The following is a 16,414-nucleotide window of genomic DNA, read 5'->3' on the forward strand; positions in this document are numbered from 1 at the left end:
ATGAATAGTTGCTTTTCTCTTAGAAGTTCAATTGAGTGGTTGTTTTGTTTTGCGAAGCCCAAGTAAGAGATTTCGTTTGTTTTGAGAACTTCATGCAAGTTGTTCTTACGTTGTTTTTATTCAAATGATTAATCTTCCTTTCTCTGGTAGGTAGCTTCTATCAGAAATCTTGCCTGACACGACCTTTCTAAGAGACATATTTTGAGCAAAAACACAGTTAAAATCAGCTACACTGGCTTGAACGTATCGTATATAGCATAGCAGTATAGAGTAGACCGTCCGGCTGATAATTTCCTAAAGTAAGATACAAAAACAAGCAGCAATGATGGACATGAGATGTCTTCAAGAGCTTTTCTGATACCAAAGATAAAAACATTTCACAAAGCTCAGTATCAAATTTTATAGACGTAAAAGAGCATTTACAACAGTTATAAAATCATCTTTCGAATACAAAAATATCTTCAAGTCAAAATATCTAACCAAGTAAAAGAAAAAGACTAAAACAAATATTTTCTGCAATTTTTAGCTCCACATGCGCAAAGGAACTTCTTCAAAGATTGGTTCGATTTGTTCCTGAATTTGCTTGGAGTCATGGGACTGGCTCCCGCATCATGGTCTGCCGACGACTGATAATCAAACGTGAGCTCTTCGCCAACTGGAATGTCTCTTGTAGCAAAGAAAGCTAGTCGAGGGAGACGAGCGTCTATGCAATCAACATAAACACCATACACTCGCAGATTTGGATCACACTGAAAGACATTATTAAGAAATGTTTAAAAATAAAATAAAATGTCAAAAACAACAACTTATGCGTTGGTTACTCACAATTTGAAGAGATGCCGGGCTATCGAGAAGTGGGTGAAGGAGTGCGGTAAAAAACCCCGAAACTAGATGCCGAATGGGTTGTACAGGGTCATAAGGAAAACCAATTGAAAAGCTTTATCCTGAACCAGAGCTGGCTCTTGATGACTTGAGCTCCCTCTCAGGGGCATGCTGCAGACCACCGAGGATCGAAGTTTTGGCAGAAATCGAAGATAGCCTTTAGAACATTACAACGATGTTTAAGCATAAGGTTTCTTTATAGAGTCATAAATAGATAGAGTAAGATATATCAAAACGTATTTTTGAGCACCAGTGCAAATTTTCATAGGACAAAAAATATCAAACTAACAATAATTTGATAAAACCATAAATGTACCCATAAAAATTCAAAATCAGTACTCACTGAGTGATTGATGAAATGAGAGACGTTTCCATAGCGATAGGCGTCGATGGTATAAGAGGCTTCGCCCGTTTCCAAATCCAAGTCAAACAAATATGTTTGCTGCGCAGCATCGTAAATTTTTCCTCTGCGCTCGGCCTCGTCGCTTGTGATTATTTCACCAACATATTCCAAAACGAACTGATTTTTTCTAATCATATCTAAAGTCTTTACACCCCAACCTCTTCCATCAGGTGTTCTGAAAATCATTACCTGTATTGACAGGTAATTTCAATTAGATATGATAGATACATTACCTAGTCAAATAAAAACAATTCGACTTTATTTAGGGATAAAAATTTATGAAAAAATACCTCGACAACAAACACTTTAGCAGAGCTCAAGCAATAAAAAGGGGTATCTATAACAGTCAATCCAAAAGCTGATGGTGAATCACATAAAGGACCATCGATGATCTCGTCCATAGAATAAGTGCCTGGTACAAATAGCACCTGCCTTTGGCGAAAATCATGACAAGGTTTGCTTGGTCACCAGTTTTATTTCTAAATAAGCCTTTTGGTACCGCAAAATTTGAAAATAGCACGGAGAAGCAGTAAACATTTTGAAAATTCTATTCATCACTGCCTTTAGCTTCCCTAGAGTTGTCACAGGACACCGTATTGCTGCTTTGTTGACAATGTACGTGTGTTTAAATTAGCGGGCAAACTTTGATTCTAGCAAGGAACTTTTAGCACTGCATTTAAGCGCTCTTACCACTTGGCAACTATGGTAAGAAGGTCTTCTAGAAAAATCATGGATTCTTATGATTTCATTGATTGTAATCATAGATTCTGGGAAGTATTCTCTTTTAGAATACAGACAGTGTTTGGATCCCCAGTGTTTGGATCTCCAGACATGGTCTATTGCAGAACGAATGGATTATGAAATCACAATCCTCATATCAGACAGGACTCCTGTTTCAACCACGTCTGGGAATCCAAAAGAATCCCACAAACCAATGCTGCGAAAACCGCCTCTTGTCACAAGTGGCCTGCAAATCATATAATGATAGTGATTCTTCCCAATCGCAGATTTCGATTTGTCGAGCATGTCCTCTTGGTTAAAAACTTTTTTATGCTTAAATAAATAAGAAGGACGCATTGACGATGGACTAGCTGGCCCCTATATGGAATATAGAAGCAAAATAGCGTATAGAAAAAGCCTCTGTCTGAAAGTTGTCCAGTCTTTTACTTGTCCATCCTATCATTAGCAACATTCACGGATATCCTATCAGTAGCAACAAGACTTTGATGGGAATGTTTCCAAACTAGATCTTTTTCATAGTCGAAAAAATTTGGCTATGGCTAGGGGACTAACGGCAACTGTCTTAGCTATGATGTAAGCAAGAGAAAATGCTCCAGGTCAACGTGAGGCAGGAGCAATGCTTTTCAAGAGAGTTGCAATATGAAACCTTTAGATGATGGAAGAGGTCCCAAAAGATGTATATCGGCGACCATTAAATAGGGAGCAGTTGAAAAAGGATGTACCCGAATTTCGATTTAAGCTAGCATCATTTTTTTATACAAGTGGAGGCAATATCGCTATGCTAAGGAAAAGGGTTGCGACTGGTGTTTTCGGGTAATGAGAATCCTTAAATGGCGAAAAGAATCCCTAAATGGTGCAAATGCTCAGGTCCAGTGGAGATGACAATGATTAGATCGTCAATGTATACATAGATGAAACAGAGACAAGGAGACAAAAGTGAAACTATTGGAATGTCTGAGTGGTGTTGGGAAAAGACCGACAGGCATTCAAACAATAAGAAATGTGAGATGGAGGGAATTTCGGTGCGTTGTTGAGATCCACTTGGATCTGGGGGTAGGCACCAACTAGATCAATTTTCGAAAATGTAGCTGCACAAAAATGTGTTGCACGTAGGGAATCCTGAATTTGAGAATTTGTGTATCCACCTGGTATTGTTACTTTCTTGAGGATTTTGTAAACACAGCAAGGATGCCAATCGCTGGGTGTAGGCTTGAGACCATGAGAAGTGGAGAGCCGCTATCTTTAGCAGGACGGATGATGCAGAATTGTTGCATGCAGTTAGTTCAGCTTTGGCGATATCAATCTTGAGTAACATGTTCCAGCCATCAGCAAACGGGTTTGGCAACTGGCATTGATTTGAATGTGGTGGTTAACAGTTTGAAAGCATATTCTTTAAAATTTTGGCGTGCCAGAGCATCGGACTCTTTGACTTGTGATTGGTAGGGATAAGTTGTATCCTGGAGGGTCAGCCATTGGCGCACTAAGGAGAGCTATGTATATCATTCACAAAAGCCACTTCCAGAACAATTAGCGTCCGTTGACACAATCCACTGTCAGGGCACCAGTGATGGTAATTAGGACGTAAGCCACAAGGAAAATCGTTGAAAAATTAAAACGTGTTCCTAAATCTAGGGCCATGAACTTTCACCATAAGTTGAGATGTATGACAGCTTAAAGGTGATAAGCGAAGGATGCTGGTTTTCAGGCCATGGAGGAGGAAGAGCACTATCCTCAGTACCTGAGTTGACAAGAAAATGTGTGCCAGTGCTGAGAGGTGTCCGTTATTGGGAACTCTCTATTTGTGAGAGTGTCCGTTACTGAGAATGTTACACAGAGGTGTCCATTATTAAGAGGTGCCCGTTACTGAGAGTTGCCCGTTATTGGGAAGTGTCTATTTGTGAGAATGCCCGATATTAAGAGGTGTACTTTACATAGAGGTGTCCATTATAAAAAGGTGTCCGCTACTGTGAGGTGTCTGTTATTCAGAGGTGTCTATTAATGGAGGCAACACTGAAACTATTGTAACTTTGTTGAGTATTAAGCTACCTACTTTGACAGTCCTTCCTTGCTGCACAACTCTGTTTGGACATGCTTTGGAACATTTGCAAGTTTTCCGGCATTCAAACACAGGCAGACCTGGTTCAATGAGAATCCTCTTTGCTCTATCGTAAGCAAAACTGCTACCATCAGTTGACGCACATGAGCAGCCCTGAAACAATGAAGAGCATTTGTTGAAACGTTACTGCAGTACCACATGTTTCCATCATACTAAATATAGCAAAATATTCTGAGAAATTGGGGGCATCCTGCTGAAAGATCTAACTAGTGGAGAATCATTTAAATTAATAGGAAAGGTAGTTATGAGCCAATAAACGCGATTGCCAGTGGAAGCAGGTCAAGCAATAGATGGTGCTCATATCAAGCAGATGTGCAGTAAGAAAAAGAAGTCTGAAGAATAACTTTATTTTTGAGACACATTAAGCAGTGTCCTCTTATAAATCAAAGAGCTGTTGACATGGTCTAGGAACTCCAAAAGCAGCGATATCACTAGGAACAACTCAAACCTAAATACTACCGAATTGACTAAAGCATACAGACTTCAAAAACATGACGATGTGCAAAGGACAATTTGAATTGTGGTCAACAAACAGGCAATAGATATTTAATGACATAAAAAGTTTATTGGAGTGTACAAGCAGTCTTTAGCTAATAAAGAAAAAAAGCTGAAATCATCATAGAAGAAGCTGTTAACAAAAAGAGCTTTTAAATATCAACACGTTTGGCCTTGGTTGCCAGCCTGTGCTTGTTGAAACCCCTTTCACCCACCGGGACCTAGCCTAAACCCATCGGGACTTAGCCTAAACCCACCAGGACATGGCCTAAACCCACTCAGACCTTGCCTGGACCCACTTAGACCAGCCTAAACCCACCCAGATCCAGCCCAAACCCAACCAGACCCAAGGTTCTCAGAAATTTTATCGTTGCATCATTTGCTGAAACACAAATGCCAATTTAGATTGATGATTTCTTTTGGAGCAATTTCAGTATGTTGATGACTTCATTGGTCTTACTGCGAAAAACTAAACATATTTACATATCATCAACTTCTCCGACATTAAATGATTGAATCTGATGTGCAAATACTGCATTATTGCAAAGAAAATCACGGATAGTGATGACTGTGCATGTCATTTGAAATTTGTGACAAACAGGGTTTTAATGAAGAAAAATGGTACTTAAGTAGTCTTCAAAGGGTCAGAAAGTGGTCTGAAAGTGCTCTGAAAATGACATGAAAGGTTTGAAAATGTTTTGAGAGTTTTCTGAGAGTAGTTTTAAAGTGGTCTGAAATTGGTAGAAAAGTGGTTTAAAAGTAATCTGAACTAGATCTGAGAGTATTCTGAAAGTAGTATGAAAGCTTTTTCAAAGTTGTCATGGAGTGGCATGAAGGTTTACTGAAAGTAAATTTAAAGTGCTTTGTAAATAATTTGATTTATTTTTGGAACTGGCTTCCCGAGTGATTTCTAGAAACGTTTGTTACGGAGTCTGAGGATGTTTGAAGGTGGTCTTTACGTTTTTTAGAGAAATATGAAGGCGGTCTGAAAATGGTTTGGATGTACTTTAAAAGCAATTTGAAATTTTTTTTAAGGTGCTTGAAAATTGTCAGAGACAGTCTAACAGTGGAAAGCTGTCGGGGAATTTTTTGGAATAGATTCACAGTTATCTTAAAGCATTCGAACAGTGGTCTTAAAGTGACCTTACAGTGGTCTGAAATTGGTCAAACAGTGGTCTGAAAGCAGTCTACAATCGCTCTGATAGTGGTCTTAAAAATGCCTTTTATGGTTGTCTGAAGCAGTATAAAAGTGGTCTCAAAGTGGACTGAAGCTGAAAGTGATCTTAAAATGCATGAAAGTGGTCTAAAAATTTTCTGAAATGCCTATTCTGTTTGTCTGAAACACTCTAACAGTGAAACATAATAAACTCGATGTGGTCTCACAGTGGTCTCAAAGTGGTCTGAGATTGGTCTCAAAGTAGTCTGATATTGGTCGTAAAGATGCCATAAAGTGATTTGAAAGTTTTCTTAAATGTCTATTCTGGTTGTCTAAAACAATCCAATAATGGTCTCAAAGTGGTCTCGAAATGGTCTGAAATCGGACTAATAGTGGTCTTAAAATGCGTGAAAGGGGTCTGAAAATTTTCTGGCATGGGTTATACAGCTGCCTGAAAGCATTTTAACAGTGGTCTGAAAGTTACCTGATAGCGGTAATTTCTACAACAGGTCTAACAGTGTGAAATCTGTCTAATTGAAACAGTCTAACAATGGTCTGAAAGTGGTCAGAAAGTTGTCTTCTTCTTCATCTGCAGTCGGTCATAGCGACAATGAATATTTACGAAGGCTTAATCATTTCTTTACATCACTTTCTATTATTTGCTGCTTCTAGTGGCGTTTTGGAGTTGTGAATGTACTAGCTGTCTCGGAAATCTATCTGGTTCCATTCTGTGAATGTGGTCTGAAGGTGGTCTGAAAGCTGTCTGATAGAGCTCTGAGAGATGCATTTAAGTGTTATGAAAATGTTCTGAAATGTGCTTTAAAGTTGTCTCAAACAGTCTAACAGTGGTCCGAAAGTGTTCTGAAAGTGGTCTGAAGGTGGTCTGAAGGTGGTCTGAAAGTGGTCTGAAGGTGGTGGCCGTATTTACATAAACATCCAACGAGGACAGAAAAGAGGAAGGGAATAATTGTAAGGTGGGGAAACAGGTGCTTAATGTAATGAGTAAGCGAAACTGGTGCTAAATGTAAGGAGAACAGAGCAGAAGGATATAGAGGGGGATCTGAGGAGTAGAACAGAGGAAAGGAAGGAAACAAAAACAAAATAGGAGTAATCAAAAAGAAAAGGTGTCAGAGGAAGGGAAAGAATGAGGATTCTTTGGAGAAAAATGAAGGAGAGGGCAACAAAGAGTTGAGACTCAGATCAAGCAAAAAAAATATATACAGTGAGAGACAAAAAAGCAGAATAAAGAAACAAAAACAACAGTGGGACAAACAGCTGCAAAAATCGCACTAAAGGATGGAAGTTACCCAGATTGGGAAAAAGCTGAAGAAACGAATGATGATGAGAAAGGAAGATAGGTGAGTGGAGGGGAACAGAGTAGTGTGAATCCTTTAATTGGTCCCCCTCAAAAAAGCCCCCCCCTCCTCAAATAAGCCCCCTCGAAAAAGACCCTCTCGAATCAGCCCTCCTCCAATAAGCCTCCTTCCAATAAGCCCCCCTCAAATAAGCCCCCACTCGGATAAGCCCACATGTCAAAAGTGCCTTAATTAAAAAGCTCACTCAGAAGGCTAATTCGAGGACTTACAGTAAAAAAAGTAAACAGAAAGAGAAATGACATGGATTGGGGAGCAGAGGAAACTTAGGACAAAAGGGGCAAAAAAGAAAGCAACAAAAAGCAGAGGTCAGCTGTAATCAAGGGGGAAAGAAAAAGGGTGAAAAAGAAGAGAAAGTCTTAAGGAAGGGAATAGAAAGGGGAAAGCAAAAGAGAACATGGATGAAACTAAAATGATTTGAAGAATGGCCAAAAGGTAATTATGAAATTTATATGAAGGAACATGTGTTGTTTTCTGTGAGTTAAAAGTATTGATGAGTATAGCCCAGGGGGTCAAGTTCTTTTTCAAACACAAGAAACAAGCTGAATTTCCCAAGATCAATCTTAGATCAATCAAAAAGCACCGAAAAAGGACCGAAAAACAACCAACAAACAACCAACAAACATTCTGAATAACTTGATAACAAAAAAATTCAAGAAAGCGTTTCTATCTGGATGTTATGGTTACAAAAGCCTTATAGATGTGTGAAATCTGTGCAATGAAAATGTTTTGTGCTATTTTGCAGTCATGCACAAGTTTTGTGTTGCACATGCAGTTTTCAGTTTCCATTTATTTGTTGTTGTGGTTAGCTGATAAAAATGTGTCATTGTCATGATTTATTGTCATTGTCATTGTCATCAACTCATACCATAGCTTTCTTGAAAGTAACATCTCTGTTCCAAAATCAACTAAAATAGATTGGTGCAGATGGGTTCAGCTTAGGTGAGGGTGGATCAGGCTGGGTGCAGTTTAGCTAAAGCTAGGTGCAAATAGGGTTTCGGTGGGGTCTGAGTGGGTCAGTCTGGATGCTGGTGGACTGAAGTTGGCTCTGGTTGGGTTCAGGCTGGGTCTGGGTGGGTTCAGGCTGGGTCTGGGTGGGTTCAGGCTGGGTCTGGGTGGATTCAGGCTGGGTCTGGGTGGGTTCAGGTCAAGACTGAGTGGGTTCAGTCTGGGTCTGGGTGGGTTCAGTCTGGGTCTGGGTGGGTTCAGGCCGGGTCTGGGTGGGTTCAGGCCGGGTCTGGGTGGGTTCAGGTTGAGTCTGGGTGGGTTCAGGCTGGGTCTGGGTGGTTTCAGACCAGGTCTGGGTGGGTTAAGGTTGGGTCTGGGTAGGGTCAGGCCATGTCTGGGTGGATTCAGGCGGGGTCTGGGTAGGTTCAGGTCAAGTCTGAGTGGGTTCAGGCCAGGTCTGGGTGGGTTCAGGCCGGGTCTGGGTGGGTTCAGGCCGGGTCTGGGTGGGTTCAGGCCAGGTCTGGGTGGGTTAAGGTCAGGTCTGGGTGGGTTCAGGCTGGGTCTAGGTGGGTTGAGGTCGGGTCTGGGTGGGTTCAGGCCAGGTCTGGGTGGGTTCAGGCCAGGTTTGATTGGGTTACTGCTTGGTCTGGGTTGGTTACGTCTGGGTCTGGGTCTGGGTGGGTTACTGCTGGGTCTGGGTGGGTTCAAGCTGGGTCTGGGTTGGCTCAGGCCGGGTCAGGGTTGGCTCAGGCTGGGTCTGGGTTGGCTCAGGCTGGGTCTGGGTTGGCTCAGGCTGGGTCTGGGTGGGTTACCGCTGGGTCTGGGTGGGTTACCACTTGGTCTGGGTGGGTTACCACTTGGTCTGGGTGGGTTCAGGCCGAGTCTGGGTGGGTTCAGACCGTGTCTGGGTTGGCTCAGGCTGGGTCTGGGTTGGCTCAGGCTGGGTTTGGGTTTGCTCAGGCTGGGTCTGGGTTTGCTCAGGCTGGGTCTGGGTAGATGGGGCTGGGTGTGGCTCCCAACAACAAGATTGTAAGTTTCTTTGTAAAAGCTCTTCAGGGTCAAGTTGAATATATTATCTTTTGATGATCCTTTATTGTTCCTACAGCTCAAAAACCCATAAATTGCTTTTATTTGACCTCAAAGAAAGAAAACTATGAACAAACTCTGAGAATGGCAACATCATGTTTCTCAGACTCTGCTGAACACCTAGACAATTCCTTGCTGCAGACATTCTGATTAAAGAAATTTATTAGCTCTTGAGTTTCCAACAAATTTTGATGATGAGCATGACATTGTGCTGTGTTGTTTTCAAATGGTAAAGGTGAAGCTTGGATCAGTATATCAATATTCCACAGAGTGGATCACTCAAAGTTGTCATATTATATCATTAAACAGAAGGAAGACAACAAATTATTTTGCATAACATGTATAAAATATTTTCTCAAGAAACTGAGTCTGAAAACAACAGCTAAGCAGTCATTTTCTGGTGCTATGCTACTGCAGGGCAGCGAGGAGTCAAATGTTGCTGGTATTAGTTCTTTGAAATTTTGAACAGCTCAAAAACAATCCAAACAAGAGCATTTTTTCTTATAATGATGTCAGGGGATTTTGTTCCTGCTGGCTTAATGTTTGTCCTGTAAGGAAAGGAAAATACCCCTACTGAAGGCACCCAATTTTTTATTTTTTGCTTCCCTATAAAAGTATTCCTGATTTTATTTATAATCAAAAGCTATTGGTAAAAGAACATAAACTATCGTGTTTCTTCTCCCCTATCAGACAACTGTATAACAAATGTTCTGCTATGCATACTCATTTTTAAGAAAATGCATCCTGTTAAAGTGCTCATGAAATGAAATTTGAGAAGTTTAAATAAAGGCACACTTTTTATAAGCAAAATTTGCTGATTTCAATTACATATGTTGCAGCGATTTTTTTCTTGCAGAACTGTCTAAAAATTTAGGTTAAATATCCCTTTTTCACGTTTCCAACTGTGACAAAGGGCGCATTATCTGTGTCATCACAAAGTTTGCAAACACTAAGCAAAATGGAGGTAGCTATTGGAACTACAGTTAAAATAGCCAAAGGGGACAATTTTAAGTCAGGGTCGAATTCCAGTCTTTTTCAGCATATCAAACTTCCTCTTTTTGCCAAATTTCATGCTGGTATCACAATTTGCATAATTGTTTGATTAACAGCCTTGACTAAGTAGTGTGGTATGTTTACTGTGAAGACGGAACCAACTGCAAACCTTGTGACATCACTGATTCTTATGCTTTGTCACTAAAAGTCATTGTTTTCAAAACCCCCAAAACAAACTTTCCCATGCAAATTTTCGTGTTAGTTTTTGTTTCATATTGCAACAACATGTAGAAGTTTCAATTGCTTTCAAAAAAACTATGTGCGAAATTTCATTTCATAGTCACTTTAATACACTCCCTTTGTTTCCAATTTGAAGGTGCTGTCTAACTGCCTACACTTATGGGGCCATTACGGGCTTAGGGGAAGGCTGGTTGACATAGAAAGAATAGTGCTACTAGAAATCGCAGACGGTGAACAGCACTTGCTGTATCACCACCTCAAGGACACAACATGAGAATCGTGTTTCTAATACAATGGCCAGTGACTATGGTAAAGAGCTTGACTACAATCACTGCTTATGGCCTAGAGCCCTAACCTGTCAGGGAATCAGGATTGCAAATCCAAAAGACGATTCTAGAAAAATTTGGTGAAAAGTACTTCACCCAAATCAAAACGCAACAATTGGACCTATCAACCCATACTTTTCACCATCTCTTTTTTACCTTTTGACAGCCTCATCTGGAAACATGCTACTTTGGGCAAATATGTTTTACCGTAAAAACATTGAATAGTCTATGTGAAAAAATTCACCTTCGTTAAATTGGGCTTGAAGAAGTTCTCAACAAAAGTAAGGTACTCCTCTACATCTCTACAAATCCACTGAAATTCATCACATGCATTGTCACATGGTACGTATTTTAGGGTAGCTTTTGGACATGGCCGTCTGTCTGTTTTTAGGCAAAGTAGGTGTTCATGAGGAAACCATCTTGAAAAAATGTTGAAAAAGTGGAGAAAAGATTAGAAACATCCTAACAGTACTTAATTCCTCAACCCGATTAAACACAGTTTGCAGATGCAAGCAAAATTTCAGTGTAATTTTGAGAGACCACGGTTTAAGCAATTAAAAATATTTTGTCTGGCATTAGAATTACCATTGACAAAGTAATGGGTCTCCACTACCTCATCAATGCAGTACAAAACGGCTAGAAGAGATATCCCCTCAACAGCCGGTGAATTTCTAAGGGTTTTTCTAGGGCAACATTTGGAAACAAAATGGCATGAGGCTCATACATTTCATACCACTGTGCTACTTTATTTCAAGTCAGCTTGGCTAAACTAGGGCCAAGCTCTTGGGGATATCAGAATATTGCTATGAAAAACAGCATTATAGCATCTTCGGAAGTTGATACATATTCCAGTCTGCTTTTTTGCACTCCATTATGCAAAGCATACTTTTTCGCACTCCATTTGCACACCTAAAAACTAGATCTGTTAAAGTGCCACTGAAATGAAAAAATTTAAATTCTTTTTATTGTTGATTCTGATAGACTAATCATTGCTGATTTCGAAAACAAGTTTAGTTCTTTCATTTTGGCCCCATAAATAGGAATTTCTGGGGGTTTTTGGCAGGTAGGTCGTGCAAAATAAGGCTGGGGTGAGTGACGCATTAAGATTTCCATAGTCAATTCAGCCATACTGAGGGCTGAAAGAAGCTAAGAAGTTACCAATTGTATAAAACGTGATACTTGAAACTTGATAGGGATAGGCAGTTTGATACGCTAAAAGATATAGGGTGTGAATAGACGCTGAATTACATCTCCTTGTGCTATTTATAGACTGGGATACTAGGTTGGATTGCGATACTATGACAATGATGATACTATAATAACCAGGGACACCAAGAGGTTCTGCAGGCCTCAGGGCAAAACGGAAAGACAAGGCCAAAAAGGAAAGGCAAAAGAATTTTAGATTAGATTAAAATGATTCTATTTCTTGCAAACATTTAAAAGTTTTACTTTTTAAGCAATAATTTTACTAATTTTAATCAATTCCATTTTGTTATTTGGTTTTGTTACTTTTTGAGGCCCCCTGACCATGAGGCCCTGGGGCAATTTATCCCCTCTTGACGGTCCTGGCAATAACTGATGCTTTGACAATGGCAACGCAAGTCAGAAAGTGGGGAAAGTGCCCTAAAATGTGTAATTTGTGTGGTTCTATAATAGGTAAACTTTTTCCCTTGGTCACTTTGCTCCTTAGAATCAAGTTGTGCGCTACTTACTTCTATTCGTCATTTGTATAGCTGTTCACAAAAGCATTCTTATTCAACAAACTCAATAATTCACAAAAGGTAAATACTCAGCAAGAAATCTTGGTACAAACTACACTCAAGTTTGCTTATTTCGCATGGGTTCCAAATTTTCGTAAGATAATACCTTGCACATGTCTTGTAGTTAGATAGCTAGTGATATTAAGAGCACAAGTATCGCACTATTTCTATCTACTTCACAATTTTTTGGTTTTTATTGCACTCGAAATACAGCTAGCAGTACTAGAGCCCGCATCACTTCTGGAACTTGTCAAGGTATAATTTCAATTTTTTTATTTCAGTGGCACTTTAAGTTCCAGGAAAAGTAGATAGTGCAGGCCCACAACTTGTGGCTGTTGGTGCATCCAATGATATCTTGTCAAAGTCTGCAAACTTGGTTCCAGTCAAACCAAAGAGCAACTTCATTCGCCAAAAGCCACTAGCAAGATACATGCTAGTTTGCAGAGAACGACATTTCTTGAAGAGATCTTGCACGAGGATAGTCATTTCAGCAACATTTTCAGCATGCAAACCTTCTTTTACTATTCATGTGGCATGCAGAAAGAAGTTTTTGTTAACATAGTAAAATTGATGTGCAATCTCACATTTTTATGTTGAGCACTACACTGACTTCATGCTTTCTACAGTAATCATTTTATGGAATTTTACAAACACAAAAAGGAGTACTAATAGATAGTGCAGGAAAATAAAAAAATTTAAAGTGGGCCCTATGGGCATGTTTTTCATCCTTTATATTTGCATATGCAACTTACTAAAGTAGTATAAAAAAATTGAACAAAAATTTAAGGGGATACCTTGGGGGTACATCTTTCACAAGTGCAACCAATGCAATAGTTTTCATTAAACATTTCGCCAATATCAGCATTTGCAATATTCTCAAGAATATATTCAAAATTCGTTGGAGGTATCGTATTATCGACCAGATTTTCCACTCTGATTATTGGTTCATTCTTGCTCTTCAGGTTCAACTCTTTCTCCCATGCCATCAATACATTTTCCAGTTCAACAGAGTTTGCCCATCCTTTATACCTTCCATTTTGCCTGACATTTATTCCACGAAGGTCTAGTCTATAAGTGCCTCTATACTTTTTAGCAAGATCATCTACTGAGTCCAAAGGGATTACAAAATCTTTCAGTACGTATGACTCTCCTCTCTTTCTCTCCTTCTTGGCGCCAGAAGAGGAACGCTGGGGATACCCTGTAAGATTGGAACTGAAAATTTGTTTTCCTCGGACTCTCACCACCTTGCACTTTTCTGTCCGGGCTTTAGGAGTGTTTGGCATACCTGCATCTATTGCATTTCTAAGCTGAAGTTAGCTTTCAGATTATTTTCATTGGTACGTTCCATAATAGAAGGTGCTCAAACGAGTCATTCCACATTGCTTTTGGCGGGAAAAATCGAGAGCGAGGTCGTTGTTTTGATTACGAGGCCAAGACATTTTTGTAACATCTGTCAACAAGATTGTCATGTTCCAAGAGCATCACGCTAAGAAAGAACCCCAGTGTCAGACAATAGAAGTCACTCAAATAAACAATGGACACGTAAAGCCCCTCCTACAAAGGAATTCAATCATAAACAGGATGTTGCCTTAAAACAGATGACCTATCAGTAACTTACAAATGATTACCAAAATATCAGAGAAGTATTCTATGCCTTCGTTTGACTTTGTCATGCTTAACCATTGAACAGTCAAAAATGTTCTCATGCCTTTGCCTGATTAGGGATAAACAATGGCACCTTCCTTTCCAGGAAATAGTTTCCAAATATCATAATTTCTTGCCAGGACATAGGCTAGGATACCTGGGACTTCTCTTATCTTAAAAACAAGCATCGTGATTTGACCAGCCTTTATAACTGTATTCAAAAACAGCTTTTTAGATTGACATTTTCAGAATATTCCTGTGCCTTTGATACAAAATGATAGAAATTCAAACTGCTTCCCTAGGTATGGAAAAAAGTAATAGTGAGTGACTTGTGGATGAAATTGGTAATAACCAAACATCTTCTTTACACCGATGGAACTTAGTACCATCTTCTAAGCTTTGTAAACCTAGCTAATTTTTCTTCCAAAATATATGGAAGGCATTGAAAGATGCTTTTATCCAAATGCTTTTCATTTTTTCCCGAATTCTCAAGCATCAGCAACTTCCAGTATTGTAGCACTGCAAAAAGAAGTCACTTAGCTTTCCATAGACAACTAGGACTTACTGAAATGGAAAAAATTCTTTGTCTAAACTTCTTTGTCAAGTATTCATTAGATCTTATGCTATTGGTGATAAATTTGGAATATTGCTCGACCCAGAATATGGTACTTGTCAATGTTTGGTTCCATGCTAAGATTGAAAAAATTAGTTTCCCAGTCTACACAACCAACACTATGAGGAGAACCTTGCAATGAAAGGAAATCTAAAAGATATAAATGGTTTTTGCTAAATCTAAAAGATATTTCGTCACTCAAATAAAGTTTTGTACATGAGAAAATTGTGATGAAAACAGCCAATAAATGTAGAAGATTTTCAACATTATAAAGAACCAACTACCTTAATGTGTCCAAAAGTCAATGTCCAAACTTCCCTAAGAATTGAAAGCATGCCAACAATTATCCAGTAACACAAAACTCAATGCATAGCACTGTCATAGCTGACACTAAAGATTCTTGAAACCTAGTTTATGATGGGATTTCAGAAACTCCTAGTCTACTGTTCCTGCTTGTGGTAAATTTATACTTCACAGTTTCCTTAAAATATTACTATGTCAATAAAAAGTTGATAGATATTCTATTTTAAACGTCTTCGTAAATTTGGTCTAATGTAAAAGGTTTTTTGAAGCAGATAGGAATGACTCAACAGGAATCAAAATAAAATGCAGCAAAACCAAGTACCCTTGAAGCAGTTTCAATGTTAAGAATAGAAGAAATGAAAAGAAATCAATTTTTGTAAGTATTGGAGACAAAAAATAGTTAACTTGGTGTGCTTCTAGACATTCCTTAAATTTTTAAAGATTCAAAACACTGTGATGAGTACCCCAGATTTTCACTACAATTATCTGAAAACCATTATTGCTGATATTCACAAAAATAAGTAGCTCTTTTTGTAAATACTATTATATAAGAAAATACATTTTGAGACAGATATATCACTGTCATCAATTGTGAGATGAAAATGAAAGGAAAATCTTGGGAGCATATATAACAATATATATACGAATGTATAATAGGATACACACAGCTACAAAAAGCTACTGATCTTTGGATCCTTCAGGAACTTGGATGCGAGACAATGCGTAGATTCTTTGCAACTCTATGTTGAAAGAATTATATTCACATAAAGTTTGAACAGACCTAAGAATAGTCATAGAAGTTCGAATCAACTGCTTAACAAATTATCAATCTTTTGGGAACTCTATGCAAAGTTTATATGTTGATGACATCGTTGTGTGATTTATGTTGACGACTCTAGCTGAGTTTCTAGCATTGGTCTTTCTCAATACATCGACATTCTAGATTATGAATATCAGTTTTTTTTCTGTTTGTTGATATTTGACAAATTATGGTCTGGCATGTTAAAACAAATTTGCAATGAACAATGATTCTTGCATAACTTGGGTTCCCATTTCTCAAATTTGTTTCCATAGGGGCCCTTACCACTTTGATATCTGATCAGATAATGACCTGCGTCTTATTCTACCGCACATTCATTAGCATTACCAGGCGATTTCCCTTGTTTCTGAACATAATCTAAAGGGGAGATGATAAGGTTAACAATATTATTACAAACCTAAACAATTCAGCCATTTTATACCATCCTTTTGTGCAAATTTTTGGTAAACGAAAGGTTTATCAATGCCCGTATGACCAAATTACAGCTCGACCAATGTTATTTGATTGATTTCACA

General features: G+C 38.9%; 1 protein-coding gene across 1 annotated transcript; it reads right to left on the bottom strand.

Moving 5' to 3' along the window:
• Nucleotides 1–384: 384 nt before the first annotated feature.
• On the bottom strand, nt 385–16,343 carry LOC135692902 (histone-lysine N-methyltransferase SUV39H2). Its single transcript, XM_065211242.2, has 4 exons — nt 13,314–16,343; nt 4,077–4,235; nt 1,226–1,474; nt 385–749 (listed from the first exon to the last, which is right to left on the bottom strand). Exons 1-4 carry the CDS (start codon nt 13,800–13,802, stop codon nt 498–500), a joined length of 1,149 nt encoding a protein of 382 aa, XP_065067314.1. The 5' UTR covers nt 13,803–16,343; the 3' UTR covers nt 385–497.
• Nucleotides 16,344–16,414: the final 71 nt, after the last annotated feature.

Source organism: Rhopilema esculentum, chromosome 3, assembly GCF_057945365.1.
Source record: "Rhopilema esculentum isolate cy_ngs chromosome 3, ASM5794536v1, whole genome shotgun sequence".
Lineage (NCBI taxonomy): Eukaryota > Metazoa > Cnidaria > Scyphozoa > Rhizostomeae > Rhizostomatidae > Rhopilema > Rhopilema esculentum.

Excerpts from the sequence above, each read along its gene's own strand:
- LOC135692902 (XM_065211242.2), bottom strand. The coding sequence starts at position 13,802 with ATGCCAAACACTCCTAAAGCCCGGACAGAAAAGTGCAAGGTGGTGAGA. Across the intron at positions 4,236-13,313 it reads GTGAAAGATGTACCCCCAAG|GGCTGCTCATGTGCGTCAAC; the intron begins GTATCCCCTTAA and ends TCATTGTTTCAG. Across the intron at positions 1,475-4,076 it reads AGCAAGGAAGGACTGTCAAA|GTAATGATTTTCAGAACACC; the intron begins GTAGGTAGCTTA and ends CTGTCAATACAG.